This window comes from Ursus maritimus, unplaced genomic scaffold (assembly GCF_017311325.1).
Source record: "Ursus maritimus isolate PB19 unplaced genomic scaffold, ASM1731132v1 scaffold_6, whole genome shotgun sequence".
NCBI lineage: Eukaryota > Metazoa > Chordata > Mammalia > Carnivora > Ursidae > Ursus > Ursus maritimus.
Window position 1 is genome coordinate 29,820,365 of NW_024426774.1, and position 16,848 is coordinate 29,837,212.

A 16,848-nucleotide genomic window follows, 5' to 3' on the forward strand; every position below is an offset into this window, starting at 1 on the left:
TGATCAGTTTCTATTATTAATGCAGCTGTAAACATATTTACAAAGACTTTGTTCAATCAGAAAACAACTTTCAATGTAACTGAAAAATGTAGAACACAAAATATTGTGTTCTAATGATTATATTGGTGTTGAAATATGTATCTACGTGGCAAAGGTGAATGGAAACATGGACAAATAAACACACACTATGTGATTCAGATAACTCAGGTGATACTGATGTGGGTCATATATATATACATGCCCTACTTTATAAGACGCTAAAAACAAACGAAGGCTTGGAATTCACAAATATGCCTACAAGCATTGAATCAGATGTACAGTATGGCTGAAATATTGAGTAGTAGAGGGAGAAAAGAGATGAGAGCCTTGTGTACCTTTTTCTTAAAGGCAAGGGGAAACCATTACAGGGTCTTAAGCAGCAAGTCTACACAATGAGGTTTGGGGGAGGGCACACTAGTTACCATGTGGAGACTGGCGGCTTGGAGGGGAGCAGAATTGGAAGAAGGAGTACCATTTAGGTAACTACTACAATAACGCAGGCATGAGCCAGTGACCCAGACCAAGATGATGGCAGTAAGGAGTGAAAGGAGAGCACAAATTTAACAGATATGTGGGTGGTACTCTCTGCAAGATGTAGAAATTGAATTTCCAGGAGACAAAGGACTCAAGAATGAGATCTCAGTTTCTGGCTTTAGAAACTGACCAGGGTAGATGGAGGTACCTTTTAAGGATCTAGGGGACATCAGAGAATCAGATTTGGTAGAGAAAGTGAGTTCAGTTATGGACCTTTTAAGTTTGTGTCTGTGAGGTTTTCTAGCCCATAAAGTGATTGTGTATTTATCTTATAACTGAGGCCTGGAGCCACAAGATGGCAGAGATCACCCAGTAAAGCGATGGAGTATTTGAAAGACAGCGGGCCAAGGATCAACTCTGAGAAACACCAACATAATGGAAGGGGAGGAGGAAAAGGAAGCTGCAGGTGAGGTGGAAAGAAGTGGCCACAGGAGACGGGGCCTCAGAAGCCAAAGGATGGGGGAAGTGGTCACCTCTGTCAGACACTCTGAAGAAGTCAGGACTGGAATGAGCTGAATTTAATGGTGTCTCTGTTACTGGGGCTCTTCACCCAGATTGTTTCCGTGGAACGATAGAAACAGAGACAGTGCAGAGCACCAGAGGTAAGAAAAGGCCGTCAGGACGTGTAGGCGCCTTCCAGTAACTTGATGGCGAGGAGAAGAGAGAGGTCAGGTGGCAGTTAAGGTGGTGCCAGAGTTGAGAAATCATATTTTTTTAGATGGGAAATAGGGGAGCATATTTAAATGATGAGAAAGGGCCAGCAAAGAAGGCAGGGTTCTAGAAAGACTGGGGAGAGAGGACGTAATTGATAGAGTAAGGTCCTGAGGAGGTCAGAAAGGGATCTAGAGCACATCACGGTCCTCTTTTTCTGTCGTGGCCTCAATAGAAAACTCAGTGGGTTTGTAGACGTGTGGGTTTGTAGAGAACCGGGGCAGGCGCCACAGACAGAGAAACGGTTTTGATCTTTTGCTAAGAGAGTTGATGGATGTAGGACCTAAAGTGGGTAGAAAATAAGTCAAGGCAGGGGAAAGCCGATAGAGAACAGTAAGGGAAAAATCACTTAATAAACCTGCAGAAGTTGAAAAATTGGTGTTATTGAGAGTGATTGGATAAACGACCCGAAAAGATAGGCAGTTGTGTTCAGAGAGCAGGATGCCTATTTCAGACGTAGAGCAGTTCTAGGTCGTGATGCAGCCCAGGGTGTGCTCACGGGGGTGGTGGGGAAGAACATCGAAGATGAGGAGACCAACTCCTGGGAGGCTGGGATCCACAGGCCACAAGGACAAGGATGTCTCCAACAGTGATGGCAGACGGTGTGCAGAATGACCCAGGTGCTGAAGTCATAAAAAAATAAACCTAAGGAGGAGAGTGACCAGGAGTTTAACAGCTATAAGAAGTGGTAGAGGGCAATTATCTTCTACCATTGGCTCTAGCCCCTCCGTCAGTAATATCCCTCATCCTCTCCCCTTGCCCCCAAAATATATTCTCCCAGCAAATGCATTACCAGTGATGGAAAAGTGGCTTCAAAACAAGTCCCCATCAGGGAGTTCTGTAGAAATGTCTGAGAAAAAAGGAGAAGGTGAGAGGTTGAGTCAAAGAGGAATACCCCCGAGGATTGATGGTGTAAAGGACATATAATTTGGACTCTACCAGAGGAGAGCATGGTCGGAGGTGGTGGCTTTAGCTGGCATTTTGGGCTAAAAAGCTCTGCCAGTACCCTCTGTACATAAAAACATAAGTAAATAAAGTACTTGGATGGAGGCCCTGGGAAAGAGGTGAAATGGGGGGGATGTTGTGGGTGTGTGAGTGTGCGCATTCACTGCCAGCTGAATGGGGGTGGAGGTTGGAGGAATTCTTTGTGGTGCGTGAGTGCAAATATTGCTACGCTCTGATCCTAATTTTAAGTCTTTCATTATGGTTTATGCATTTTCATTTCTTTAGGCATCTGATTGAAATAATTCTCTCATGAATGTCATTATTCTGTAAGAAACTGAGTCCTGGAAATTAATTGATGGAAAATGTTACTGTATGTTCTAGCATCAAACCGCTAATAGTAGGCATCCGTTTCGAGACTTCCAGGTGCCAGGCACTCAGCTAGCCGTAGGGTTGCAAAGATAAACATGGGTTACAGCTTATTTTTTATACGTTCTTTTAAATAATACATTAATGCCCTAAATTCATTCGTCATATTTTCTCACAACCTTCAGAAAATATTTATTTGATAGAAGCAGACATCCTATTGATCAGACACTACTTTATGAGTAAAACTATTGAAGAACTTCCAGGTTTGGTTTTTTTTTTTTAATCTAACAGCTACTTCCAAATATTACTTGTTCATTTTTCCTCATCTGTTTATTTTAATTTGTTACATCCCTTAAATTCTTTCTGATTAGGTGCTCAATAAATGTTTGGGTTTTTTTTTTTTTTTAAGATTTTATTTATTTGAGAGACAGCATAAGCAGGAGGGAGAGGCAGAGGGGGAAACAGATTCCCCAGCGTGGAGTCCAACACAGGGCTCGGTCCCAGCACCCGAGATCATGACCTGAGCTTAACCAACTGAGCCACCCAGGCACCCCTCCATAAATGTTAAATGCAAAAGTATAGAGGAGTACCCTGCAGTCTGAATTTACTGCCACTGTTTCTAACCTCCACACTTGTTTTAAAGAAATGACAATACATGTGCGATACTAAAAAACATATTACATGGTTTTTCATCCTAAATGTAAACTACTTGATAAAGTCAGTAATGAAAGTTTTATTTGCTAGTCTGGATCTTGCAGTAGAATCTCAGATTTCCTCAGATCCTTCTGCTAGGGCTGGGACTTCTTCCTCGTGGTACAAGTTGAAGAAGAAAACAGAGTTAACCATTAGCACATTGGTGATACTGAGTGTGTCCGCTACACGGAAGGCTCTCTTCTCCCTGTATTCCCACCACTCCAGGCCTGGTGGGGGAAAAGCCTGGAAATAGCTCTCCACGTGACATGTATTCTCAGAGATCTGAATCATGCCCGGATCTAAGAAATCTGTAATTTCTTTGTAGTGGTCCTTCAGAAAGTATCGCCTCACTCCACCAAAGATTGCTTCAAAGTACCCAGAATAGCAGGGTCAATGTGTGAAATTTCATTGTGTACTTGTATTTTCTTTATAGGATAAAGATGCACAGAAAGAAGTGAAAAAAATAAGCACGTCCTTGAAGAGGTAAATAAAAGAGCTTACTCTTCAACAAATCAGATGTGGTCTACTAAAAATTTAAACTAATCCAAGTTGTGTTTTTTATTATCCTTTTTTCTTTTTTGAAGTAAGGGTAATGTGCTCAGATTTGAAGGTAAAACCGCGTTTCTGCAGAATGCATTCCAATAGTAACACTTCGAAACTAATCATGTTATTTGGAGAAATCAGGTTCCCATAATGTCAGTACAAAATGATCTTTAAACATGTATGATTTATATTTTTCCTATCAATAAACTATAGTCTTCAGAATATTTCTTAATAAAATATTTAAATCAATTCAATTAAATGAACACTAGTGAGTGTTTTATTGCTGCTTCAATGGGAGACTTTACAAAACAAAATTTCATTAATGTGGATGAAAAATGAGAAAAATGGGCAAAGGTCATAAACAAATTGTTGACAGAAGAGGAAAAACAAAAGAGTAAATACTTTGTAACTAGTAATCAGAAATGTGAGTAAAATTACAGTAAGATACTGTTTTGTCATCAAATTAGCAAGGAATTTTTCTTTCAAGAGATGTTCAGTGCTGGTAATGATGCCACAAGTTTGGAACATTCTCAACCACAGCTGGCCCAAGGGTATTTTAAACACAAACATTTGGTACAATGTATCCTGAGCCTTAAAAATGTGTTAACTCTTTAACCTTGAAATGTCATTTCAGGGAAATAGTCCTAAAGAGAAAAAGTGCAATTACTTATGCACAAATGTTTATAACAACATTATTTATTATAGCAGAGCGCTAAGTCCTATGATAAAAAAAAGCACCGTATGAGAATATAACCATATTAGGATAAAACTACAACAGGATATTATTTTGACATAGAAAACGTTACAAAAATTGTGCAACGCTCGAATCATCTTAAGAGCAAGTACAAGGCAAAGTAGTGTGTACATGTCATCTCGGCTATATGAAAACGTGTGCGAAAAAGCATCACCTGGAAAGATACTAATCTGGTAGCAGTTCATATTTCTGTGGAGTTGCATTTTATTTCTTGTATTTCCCAATTTTTAATAAACTAAAAGGATTTTTTGTTTCGTTGAACTTAGCTCGCTGTGATCTATAAAGATTCCTCACTGCACTTCAACCAGCCTCATCCTGGAAATCGGGTCAAAACTTGAATTTCCTGCTTGCGATCCCAAACACATACACACATTTATACACTCAAGATTTCAAGCCCTGGCCTAGAGATGCCATTTAATCACAATGAGCTGGTTCCTCCCTCTTTTCCAGTGACCCATCGAGATACCTGAATGGGTTCGACTGATTCTTGCCCAAACTCGGACAGCTGGTCTAATGTTGACACCACCAGCTGGAAGCGACAGGAGTCTTGTAGGTCCCTGCTCAGATACGCGGTATCCACAGGCTCGGATGCCTCTGGCTCTCTCTAAAGAGCTCAAGGAATGGGCCAGTTGAGACAGGTGATTGTCACTGGCAGCAAATGACAGAATCAACCACGTGGGAGCAGCTCATCCCAGTGGAGAGCAGTGCAAAGACTTCTGCTAGGAAATATGAGGGACATCGAACCGATCTGCATTTGTTTTAACAAAATTCCTGTTTGGTCCCTGGAGTCAATGTGTCTTCCGTGGACAGGCTGATGTCCCTTGGTGGAGTGATCCAGTTTCTGGATAAGGACTTGACCCCAACGGGAGTGTAACACTCCTAAAAGTTACTGGAACCTTTAAAGCATCAGGAATTGCTGACACATTCGACAATTTCTTCAGCAGGATGNTAGCAGAGGAAGTCTCCCTCCTCGTCATGCTTCTCCTGGATCCCCTTCAAATGAACGTTAAAGCCCTGTGGTCTAGGTCACAACGGAACACAGTCTCCACATTAAATCTGCCCCCTTTGAAAAGCTGAGTGTTTTTCTCCAATGGCAGCTCTATTGTAGATGGTAATACTCCAGTGAATTTCCCACGAAGCGAGTCACGTGAACTGACTGTAGCTTTCTTTCCGTGGTTGCTTCACTCGCCGCTCATGCTGCTGGCCTGCGAGAAGACAGCATTGCTCCAGAGCACTTCCGAAATGATTTCTCCGGGGGTCCCTGAGGCCAAGCTAGCGGTGCGCCGTCCACCACAAGCAAGATACTCCAACTCCTAAACTTCCAAGAGACTTCACGCACAGCTTTGAAAAGGGGAGGTTCTGATCCAGAAGATCATAAACTGCATGTTTAAATTTCTCATAAAACATTAAGTCAGCGTTCTGCTAAAATTTTAGCAATCATCCTTACAATTGTCAAAAAGCTTTTCATTTGATAATATTTGTATAATTCTGAATTCTAAAAAGCAGCACTAACAGCTGGATGGGACCGTGGAGACAGTCTTCTAGACCAGCCTTCTCCTTCTCCCCAGTAAACAGTCTAAGCTCTGATGCGTAGATCACATGGAAGGGGTTGGGGCGCTGGGCACTGGCCGAGCCAGGACTAGGTTCCAGCTCTCGGAATCTTGTGCCCTCTGCCCTCTTCTCTGAGCCCAGTTACGTTTAACTGATGGCAGCCCAGCATGTCTGTCGTAGATTAGGGGCTCCCGGAATGGTAGCACTGCATTGTGTTAACCCATGGTTCTGCCTGTTTTAAGTGCTTTACCTACAGCAACTCATTTAATCCTCACAGCGGCGTGATGAGAAGGAACCTTTGCTATTACCCTATTTACAGACAGGGCGGCTAAGGCAGGCGATATTAAATACCGCACGGGGCTCAGCGTAAGATTTGAACTTGGGCCGTCTGCTTCAGTCCACGCTGTAGTCTGAACCACTGTGCAATCCTGCCAGCAAATGGGGGTCCAAAGGGATGTGGGGGTAAAAGAAAAAACTTGTATTTATTTTTTGGATATTGATATCCATTTTCTGGGTCACATAAATTTCTAATAGCCTGTTGTGTATCTTGCCTTATATTAAATCTATTTTCATATTCCCCTCCTTCTCCTTTCCCAAGATAGGAAGGAGGAAAAGACGTGGTGAAACCTGTTTTAAAGGATGCGTTCCCCTCGATCTGTGTGGTGGGAAAGCTTCCGTAGAGACTTTATGGCCTATTTTTGGACAGTTAACAAGAATATTTTATTTCACAGTTAGAGACAAGGTCACATTTCAGAACTAAGTATCATTAATATCTTGCTGTTCCATGACTTCCGCTGCTTCCAAGCCAGGATTTTGCTCTAGGTACCCAAAGTCATGTCATTAGTTTCAAAAATAGCTTTATTGAGGTGTGATTGGCATATGTACACCAAAATGTACATATTTAAGGTGGATAACTTGATTGTGTGTGTGTGTGTGTGTATCCCTGAAACCATCACCACAAGGTAACAGACATTTCCATCACCCCAAAAGTTCCTTCACACCCTTTGCAACCCCTCCCTCCTGACTCTCCCTGCACCTTCCATCCCCAAACAACCACTGACCTGCCTTCTGTCACCTAGATTGCATTTTCTAGACTTTTATATAATTGGGATTGTACGTTATGTTTTCTCTTTTTTTGTCTGATTTCTTTCACTCAAAATTCTTTTGAGATTCGTTCATCTCGTCGTGTGTTCTTTCTATTGTTGGGGTATTTTATTGCACGGACATATCGCAGTTGTTTCTCTCCATTCACCTGTTGATGAACATTTGGGAAGTTTCCAGTATTTGATTATTACAAATAAATCTATGAATATTCATATAAATTCTTCAAATAGACATGTGCTTTCATTTCTCTTGGATACATACGTAGGAGTAGAATGGCTGAATCATGTGATCTATGTTCAGCGTTTTAAAAAATGGTCAAACTGCTTTCCAAAGTGGTTATCCCATTTTATCTTCCCACCAGCTATGAATGAGAGTTCCACTTCCCCTACCTTCTTAACAACACTTGGTATGGTCATTCTCCATAATTTAGCTATTGCTCTGTGTGTAGCGATATCTAATTGGGGGTTAATTTGCATTTCCCTAGTGGCAAACTACATTGAGTATTTTTTCATGTGCTTATTTGCCATTTGTATATCTTTGGTGAAGTATCTATTCAAATTTTTTTGTCCATTATTTTAATTAAGATACTTGTTTTCTTTTTTATTGAATTTTGAGAATTCTTTATATATTCTATATGATAGAAGTCCTTTATTTGATAGGTAATTTGCCAATATTTTTTCTCTGTGGCTTATCTTTTAATTTCCTTAACAGTGTCTTTGACAGGACAAAAATTTTTCATTTTGATGAATCAATTTATACTTTCATGTATGTTGCTTTTGGTGGTGTTTCTAAATATCCTTGCTTAATCCGAGGTCATAAAAATTTTGTCCTATGTTTTCTTCTAGGAACTTTGTATGTGGAGTTTTACCTTTAAATCTATGATCCATTCTGGGTTCATTTTTGTATATGGCATGAGGTATGGATTGAAGTTCATTCGTTGTGTATATGGATATATCATTGTTCTAGCACCATCTGTTGAAAAGACTATCGTTCTCCCACCAAGTTGCCTTTGCACCTTTGTCAGAACTCAGTTTTCCATAAACGGACGTACTTTCTATTTTGTTCCATTGATCTGTTTATCAGTATTCATGCCAGTACCACACTGCTGATTACTGTGGTTTTATATTCTCTTGAAATCAGGAACTGTTATTCCTCCATCTTTGTTTCTTCTCAAACTTGTTTTGGCTGTGCTAGCTTCTTGGCATTTCCATATGAATCTTAGAATCAATTTTTAATTTCTAAGAAAAAAAATCTACCTGGGATTTTGATGGGCATTTTGTTGATCAGTTTGTCTCTTCCACCCAAGGAGGTTGTGGGGCTCCTCTCGGGCTCCCCCTCTGTGCGCTGTTGCCTGGAAACTGTCCTAAGGCAGTAACCCCAGCCAACTGTAGGGCTTACCTTGTTTGTTACAGTCTCCCAGCCATGACTGTCCTTTCTTTCTCGCTGTCCAGTATCTTGATAACCATTGATTCATACGTTTTCATCCATGTTTTGGATTTTGAAGAACAGAAATTGTAACTTCAGGGAGTTGTCATTCTGGAGCACTTCTCAGTCCTCTAAACCGTTATTTTGTATACAGCAAGCTCAAACGTATTAAATTGCTTTTTAAAACAAGTTTCTATAATGTTCAGATGTATCCATTCTATAATACAAAACAAGTTGAACAATTGTACTATGAAATTATTTAATTAGACTTTGGTTACAACTCAGATAATTTGTTTTTAAACAGCATTCTTAAGCATTGGCAAATAAAGTCTACATACGAAGAATTAAATTATACCTTTCTTCCTTCTTGAATACTTTAGATTTACATAACCCAACTAATTTAAATTTGGGAAACTTGACTGGGAAAAGAATCTGCTGAAAATCACAAGTAGAAGCAGCATTAGGAGTTATTAATGTCACTCAACTGTGCTGTTCGCAGAGCCCTAAGTGGGCAACCACTTCCTGTCAGGTAGACCAGTCACACCGTGGTGTGTATGAAATCACTGGAACCCAACATTGGCTGCCCTAATTTTTAAAAGGTCCCAGTCAGGGGAGCCTGGGTGGCTCAGTCGGCTAAGTGTCCAACTCAGTTTCAGCTCAGGTCATGATCTCAGGGTCCTGCAATTGAGCCCCAAGTTGTGGACATCTCTCTAACCCACTCGAGCCCTGGCTCAAGTGACAGAAGCTCCACCATAAAACCTTCCTGATTCACATAACCAGATGTGCTCTCTCCTTCCCCAAATAGCAAGGCACTTTTTGTGTCCTTTGTTAGCCTGACCAGCCATCAGATCTTCAGCAAGACAAGGACTATGGATTAGTCACTTTTGTATTGCCTGTCTAGCAGTATGCACTCAATTAACATGTGTTCACTAAGAAACACAAAAGCACTTCACAGCTCCTAGGCTTCCTAAAAAAGAAAATTAAGGGTCATTTCTGCTCGGAGATGATGTGACAGGGAGCAAGCAGAGGGAGGGAAGGGAGAGCAGGGCAGGAAATGGAGCGGCCCTGCAGCTCAGGGACTAGGCCAGAGGCAGTAAGCTCGAGGCAACGCCAAGACCAGCCCTTGACTTCAAATTCCTAGTACTCTCTTACTGCCCTAAACAACACAGACACGTGGACATTCCATTTTCTTTTTTTACTACGCACTGAATGGAATATAGACCATATACTAGGGTTAATCATTGTGGCATTTCTAGGACCCAATTGCTTTTTTTTTTCTTTTTGAAATTTTAATTCATATTCCATTTCTAGGCTGCGGTTTGCAGTCTCTTGGTTTAGTAATGAAGTAAGTCCTGCCATCCCCCAGCGTGGAACTTGAGACGATTTAGAGCGATGACAGAGGACCGTTCCTAACAGCCACCTGGTGCGAGTGAACGCTGTTCTTGGAGGACACTTAGCCCTTGTGCTTGCTGCTAACAGATTGGAAGATTTTAAAATGAGATGATTTTTATTGCTTTAGGGACCAGTCCTACAGCATGTACATCTAGTGATAGCACATATATTATGTTCGTAACATTGTCAAAGTTATCTTTTAAATGCAAAAAACCCCACTGCTTTATATTTATATCAAGCTTTCGGTTTTTCAAAGTGTTAGCACCAGATGTAACATTTCAGTGCAAGCTTTTTCCTTGCTGAGATTGGGAAAGACATGGTGCCATCTTAACTTGACCGTGAGGAACCGGAAGGAGGTTCGATTTGCTGGAGGTCACATACCTAGCTAATGAGAGAGTGGAGACCGCCCCGGGTGCTGACTCCCAGCCCCGACCTGTGCAGGGAGAGAGGAAATCCTATTCAAAACCATACAGTCAGCTTTAAGCCATTTTAGATTTAATGTACTTAGGAACTCTTTCTTTTTCCTTTGTTTTTATTTACCTAAAAAGTGCCTATGGCAGTCTATCTTTTGTTTCTAAAAACAAAGACTTCTTGAAATTCGTGTAATTGTTAAACTAGCCAACGACACACAAGTATCTCCCAGGGTGGGGGAAATGGTTCATTGGAAAGGAAAATAGTAATTAAGATGGGCTTTGGATAGGGAGTTCAGTGTCCATAGAATATAAATTCATGGGAAAGTCCTGGAAAGGAGCCTTACTCAGGGAACAATTTACATACATCTGGTTGTGGTCATTTCTCTACGAGATGCCGCTCACAGTCCTACTTTGTTTCCGTTTTAATTTCAGTGTAATTATGTGAATCCTCACTGTTCCATAACTATAATTTGCATTTCAGAGCCTACTTAGTGGAGATTATGATCTATCTCACAGTTGCAAATCTCCCCTCCCCACATCTAGACTGTTCCAATGTGGCTCACTGAGTTGGCTGAGAAGTTTGGGGGTGAAGGGGAAGTTTATTTGGATTTTCCCCAAACTCGGCAACGTGCTATGAACACATGGTTTCTTCACAAAGAGGCAGAAGCGAAAGCTGCCCATCTCCTTCTGACCTCCCACCTTGTCTCAGACTGGAAATGCTCTCAGAACAGGGACCCTCTTCAGGATGCCCAAGGCCCATGAGGAATGCTCTTTCAAAGCACAGTTAGCGAGGCCCCCCAACTTAAGTTTCTTGTTCAAGAGAGGAGCCAGTGAATTGAGTTGGGTCTCGAAGAAACAGCCAACCAAGCAGACCCTGCACCGTGGCTGCCAGGCTCTGACTGAGCCTTCATCCTCGTCCTCGTAGAAGATGTGGGGCTGAGCTGCTCACTGTCCCTCACCCCCCGGGCACTGCTCAGAGGTGAGTGCTCTCTCTCGCTGGATCACCCGCGCTGAAAGCCCGTTCATCCGAGGAAGGCCGCCTCCTCCTCTTCTTACATCAGCCTCACTGAGGTATACATTACATACAACCAAGTGCATTCATTTTAAGTGTACAGTGTGATGAGTCGGGACGAATTTATACACCAGTTTAAGCCCTACCACAGTCGAGATATAAAATACATGCATCACTCCAGAAAGTTCCCTTATGGCCCTTCCCACTCCATCTCCGGCCCGCACCCCAGGCTCAGGCAACCATAAATCTGCTTTCTGGCACTATAGGTTGTTTTTGAGAATAGCACAGGAAGGGAATCATTCCTTCTCCAAGCACATTTTTGAGGTTCATCCGTGGTATCAGGGGTACCAATAGTTCATTCCGTTGTGTTACTGTGTAATATGTGTAATACTGCGTAACTCGAATATCATAAATGGTTTATCAGTTCACCTGTTTGGGGTTGTGCGCAGTTTGGGGTTATTATGAACGAAGCTCATGTGAACATTCATATACTAGTCTTTCAAGGACATGTTTTTATTTGGAAGGTGGAGACAAAGACCTTGGCATGGAATTGTCACAGGGCAAGCATATGTTCATTTTACAAGAAACCACCATACTGCTTTTCCACTGGCAGCGCCATTTTGCATTCCCATCAGAAATGGATGAGAGTTCCACATCCTCACCACTTGGCACGGCCAGACTGTCTTTAATCTTAGCCATTCTAATGGCCATGTGGTGCCATTGCGTTGTGGTTTTAATTTGCACTTCGCTAATAACTGAGCATCTTTTCATGATTTCATCGGGTATCTACTTCCTTGACTGAATTGCTCTGACTAGCAAATGGCACTAAACTCAATAATCCTACAGCCAAAAACATTCTTCTCACTTGCTGGTAGGCTGTTACTTTTTCTTTCTTTCCTTGACACTGGCAGCACGTAAGAAAGCTGACAGAAGTTCTGATTTGCCTCCCGTCCCAGGATGAGGTCATCAGAACAGACCTTCAGAAACCCCAGGTATAGATGGTTGGGCAGGTGGATTGAGCCTGTGACACTGGAACAATGCTGGGAGAAGGAAGATAAATCATATGTCTCTCTAACCCCCTTTGCTCCACTGTACTTACAGGAACCCCCACTGGTACAATCCCAACAACCAGTCATGAGTTTTCTAACCTCTTGCAATACAGTCCATGCTTCTCATTTTGTTATTCATTCTCTATTTCTTTTTTTTTTTTTAAGTTTTTATTTATTTATTTGAGAGAGAGCAAAAGCGAGAGCCATCACAGAGGGAGAAGGAGAAGCAGACTCACTGCTGAGCAGAGAGCCTGATGTGGGGCTCAATCCCAGGACCCCAGCTCAGGTCATGAGCTGAAAGCAGACGCTTAACCGACTGAGCCACCCAGGTACCCCACAATTCTGTATTTCTTTGAATCGTTATCAACTCCATATGCACATGTATTCACTCCTTAAATAGGTTAAAAGTCACTCCATTTTATCTTGCTTCTGTGTTCCCATGGTGTTCAGTGAGTACTTTTAAAGTTGAATTAAATTTGCAATTTTCAACATATATGTTTATTATATATATATATATATATATATATGTATGTATATGTATAGAGAGAGAGAGAGGAAAAGAGAAGGAGAGAGAGGAAGGGAGGGAGGGATATGGAGGGAAGGAAGGAGACTGAGACAGAACTTACTTTTGATTATAGAGTAGTCATTCCATGTGGACCCAAACTTTTCATTTCCAGACTTTACAAGATTCCTCCCCCAACTCCCTACTCCTGTTGACATGTAAAACAAACCACAGCTAGCTTGAGAATTATCTTTATGGAAGAAATCAGCATATTGTTTTGAGTTTTTGCACTCCATGTATTAATTTGAAAAGAACACATGTCTCGGTTCAGTAAAAATTTGCAGAAAGCCAGACATCCCATAAAAAGAATTTGTTGGTTGAGATGTTTATCCCTCTAGCCATCTTTTCCTCTTTCGTGACTACAGAGAATACTTGTGTTTCTTTACTTGTCATCATCTGCTCGAGAAGACTTCTGGCAGTGGCCCTGACAGGAGGTCCCACTGCGCTGAAGCAATGAGTCTTTCTGAGGTCTGGTTCCTTCGCATCCTTTGAGCGGTCTGTCCCTAGGTGTGTCACCACCTTGCCTCTGCCAGAAAGAGCATCTTTCAACTGGGACACTCTGTTTGTCCAAGGCATGCTTCAGAGAGGTAGGGTTCAGGCTACACAGGCCCACCCTCTACCCCTCCTCTGTCATATTATGGTGCCTTCACGATTGGGGGTGTGGCTGGGGAAACCCAGCATATTGCTGCTTCCCTGAAACCGTTCAATGTAGAGGAAGACTTTCAGAAGGCCACAGAAATCAGACTTTTTCAGAGGTGAACTAAGGCTTTCCAATGATTGATGCTTAGTTAGCCAATCTCCCATCAACTGAGAAGATAACCTATATCCATAATGATGAACCTAAAACATTCAGATCCTCAAGTGACTTCTGCATTTTAAAAAATTATATATGGTAAATGTTAATATTTTAATATAAGTAATTTTATTACAATCTTGTAAGCCCATTGGTCTCCAAGCTTTTTTGATTGCATGCTTGGTGCAGTTTTTAAAAGTTGGCATCCCCCAACATATTTACATTCATTTATTTATAAATTACAAACATTAAAACTCTATTAAAATACTTATAAAACATACACACAAATAGAACTTTTCAAAGTATAGGATTGCCTCCTTTCTTGATTAAAAAAGAAATTCTTTAAAAAATAGAAATAAGGGTGCCTGGGTGGCTCAGTCGGTTAAGTGTCTGCCTTCAGCTCAGGTCATGATCCCAGCGCCCTGGGATCAAGCCCCACATTGGGCTCCCTGCTTGGCAGGGGGCCTGCTTCTCCCTCTGCCCCTTCCCACCTCAGCTTGTGCTCTCTCTCTCTCACTTGCTCTCTCAAATAAATACATAAAATCTTTTTTAAAAATGTATCTATTTATTTATTTAGAGAGAACGTGAGCAGGGGGAGGGGCAGAGGGAGAGAGACAGAGAATCTCAAGCCGACTCCAGGCTGAGTGCAGAGCCCCATGTGGGGCTCGATCTCACCGCCCCAAGATCATGACCTGAGCAGAAATCAAGAGTCAGACGCTCAACCAACTGAGCCACCCAGGCGCCCTGGTACTAGCTCTAATTTAAAAAGACAAGTAAATTACAGAGTCCGCTTGGAAGTAATAGATTAACAGAGTATAATAACTATTGTTATTTATGTAGGTAAAGCGACCTGCATACACGCAAACCTGAGAGAAGTAGCTGAAAAACTATTTCCAAACATGAGAGAGTTTACTAAGAGTGCAGTGCGTAGAGACCAACAGCCGTCCCAAACACAAACAGCCGGTTCGAAGAGGTAGTGGAAGGTAAGGCCTTATGTGCCATAACCACAAGACAGAATCCAGTCTCTAGGAATAGACACGAGAAACACGCCTGATAAACAGCAGAAATCTAAGGGCCTCAAGGGTTTGAACAAGTAGAAAGACCTACTATAATTTTGACTAAGAGGACAGCATCCTGAAGTTACCAAAGCTTCCTCAGTTAATCTACAAATTTAGCATAATTCCCATTAAAATGCCAACAAGATTCTTTTCAGGTCCCAAGATTCAAACGGACAAGCGACAGCAAGAGTGGTTGTAGAGACTCTGAAAAAGTCAAGGAAGGAAGGGCAAGCATACCTACCAGATAGGAAAAAAATGTATTATTAATCTCTAAGAATTAAGGCTGTATTGTGAGTGAATAGATGAAGCGATCAGGGGCGCAGAATAGAGAGGCTGTAAGTACACCCAGATACACGTGCCAATTTAATATGGGATCCAGGGGGCCCGTGCAATGGATGATGCAGTAAAGGAGCCCTTAGCAGAAGAGGGTGGGAAGATGGACAATACTGCCGGCTTGTTTCCCAGCAGGAGGCAGCAGCATCCTGAGACCCGTCCTCCCGAGGCACTGTTGTTCACAGCCCCACGCCGGGCATCGCCCCGTCATAGGCACCCTCCTGCACGCAGTAACTGCTCAGGGAGGTCCGGACGCTCGTCAGCCCTGAACACTACAGCAGGGAAGAGTATGCTATCCAGGAAGGAATGCAAGGCTCAGGGGCAACGAGGACAAGTGGAAAAAGAGCTTCGCTGGGCACACATCCGGGGGACCCTTGTTGATGGGCCCGACTTGAGGATAAAGAAAGAGGTGCCGACGATGGAGGATCATGGAGATCTCATCACAGAGAGACCTGAGGTGTCGCCTAGGGCTATCCACCCCCTGCAGGACAGTCTTACCAGGAGCCCAGAGGCACGGCTCAGGGTGTGAGCAAGGCAAGTACGTGTTGGGGAGACTCCTCCCTGCCGTGCCCAGCGCATAGGCTTCCCGCAAGAAGGCCACGAAATGACAAATGTGAGCGCACTTTGCAAACTCTGGTCAGAGGCCAGTGTTCACTCCCAGTTGCACCTTGCTTGTAACATGCACGCCCCTTGCCGTTGTCACCTTTCATTTCCAAAGGAGCCATGGGCTTTGGAGCCCCAGCAAGAATCCAGACACCCTCCCCCGAAGGAAGAGAAGGTTGGGAGCCACGGAATAATCAGCACCCCATCCAAAGGCAGGTCCCGGGAGGCGCATTCCCCCTGGGAGCGTCGCGCTTCGTTTGCCCTCATCTTGGCAGGCAGCGCGGCGTCCCGAGGAGCTCGATGAGAGCCAGAGCAGGGGAGCAGCGAGGCTCTCCTGGACGCGGAGCCGCCCCCAAAGCCCCCTCGTCTGCGCGGACATGTGTAACTCCTTAGCCGGTCTGATCACACATCCCGAGACAGCCGCTCGGGTTCCCGCGGGGAGAAACCAGAGCCGGAGACGAGCTGTGCGGAGCTGGCAGAGACGCAGATCTATGGGAAGCACCCGGGCCAGAACCCCGTGGTGGGGACGGCACGCTGCCTCGGGGTGCTGGGGGCTTCGTGCTCTATTTCCAGAGAAAGAGCAGGAAGGGCGTGCGAAGCAAAGACTGTGGGGAACATGTGCCGCTTTATCCCTGGAGTTCGTTTATTTTCCATAAACAGAGGCTTCCAGGGGAAGGGGGCACGATGTGAGAGAGAAACAGTACTGCGTTCAGAAGCGGATTCCGATCCAGGCCCGCTCTCGCTCCGCGCACACAGCTGCACCTGGGACTTCAGCTCTGTGAGCCTTCGTTTCCCATTCATCAAGCGGTGCTGGAAAGTGCTACGATGCAACATTTTGTGAGAGAGATTAAATGCATGCAAGTAAAATAATTGACATAGGGACCCGGAGAGGATTTCTCAGCTTCCCTCCTGCGGGGGCCAGCGAGCCACATCTTCTCGAGATGTTGCCACGTTGCTTCTTATGCCCC

General features: G+C 43.2%; 1 protein-coding gene across 1 annotated transcript in view; it reads left to right on the forward strand.

The window, feature by feature from the left end:
* Window positions 1–9,010, forward strand: part of RMDN2 (regulator of microtubule dynamics 2) — a 67,744-nt gene extending 58,734 nt beyond the window's left edge. Inside the window, exons 11-12 of the mRNA XM_040623120.1 lie at window positions 3,722–3,771; window positions 4,852–9,010. Coding sequence (XP_040479054.1) covers window positions 3,722–3,771; window positions 4,852–4,861 — 60 coding nt within the window. The 3' untranslated portion in view covers window positions 4,862–9,010. The remainder of the gene's footprint in view (window positions 1–3,721; window positions 3,772–4,851) is intronic.
* The last annotated feature ends 7,838 nt before the right edge of the window (window positions 9,011–16,848 follow it).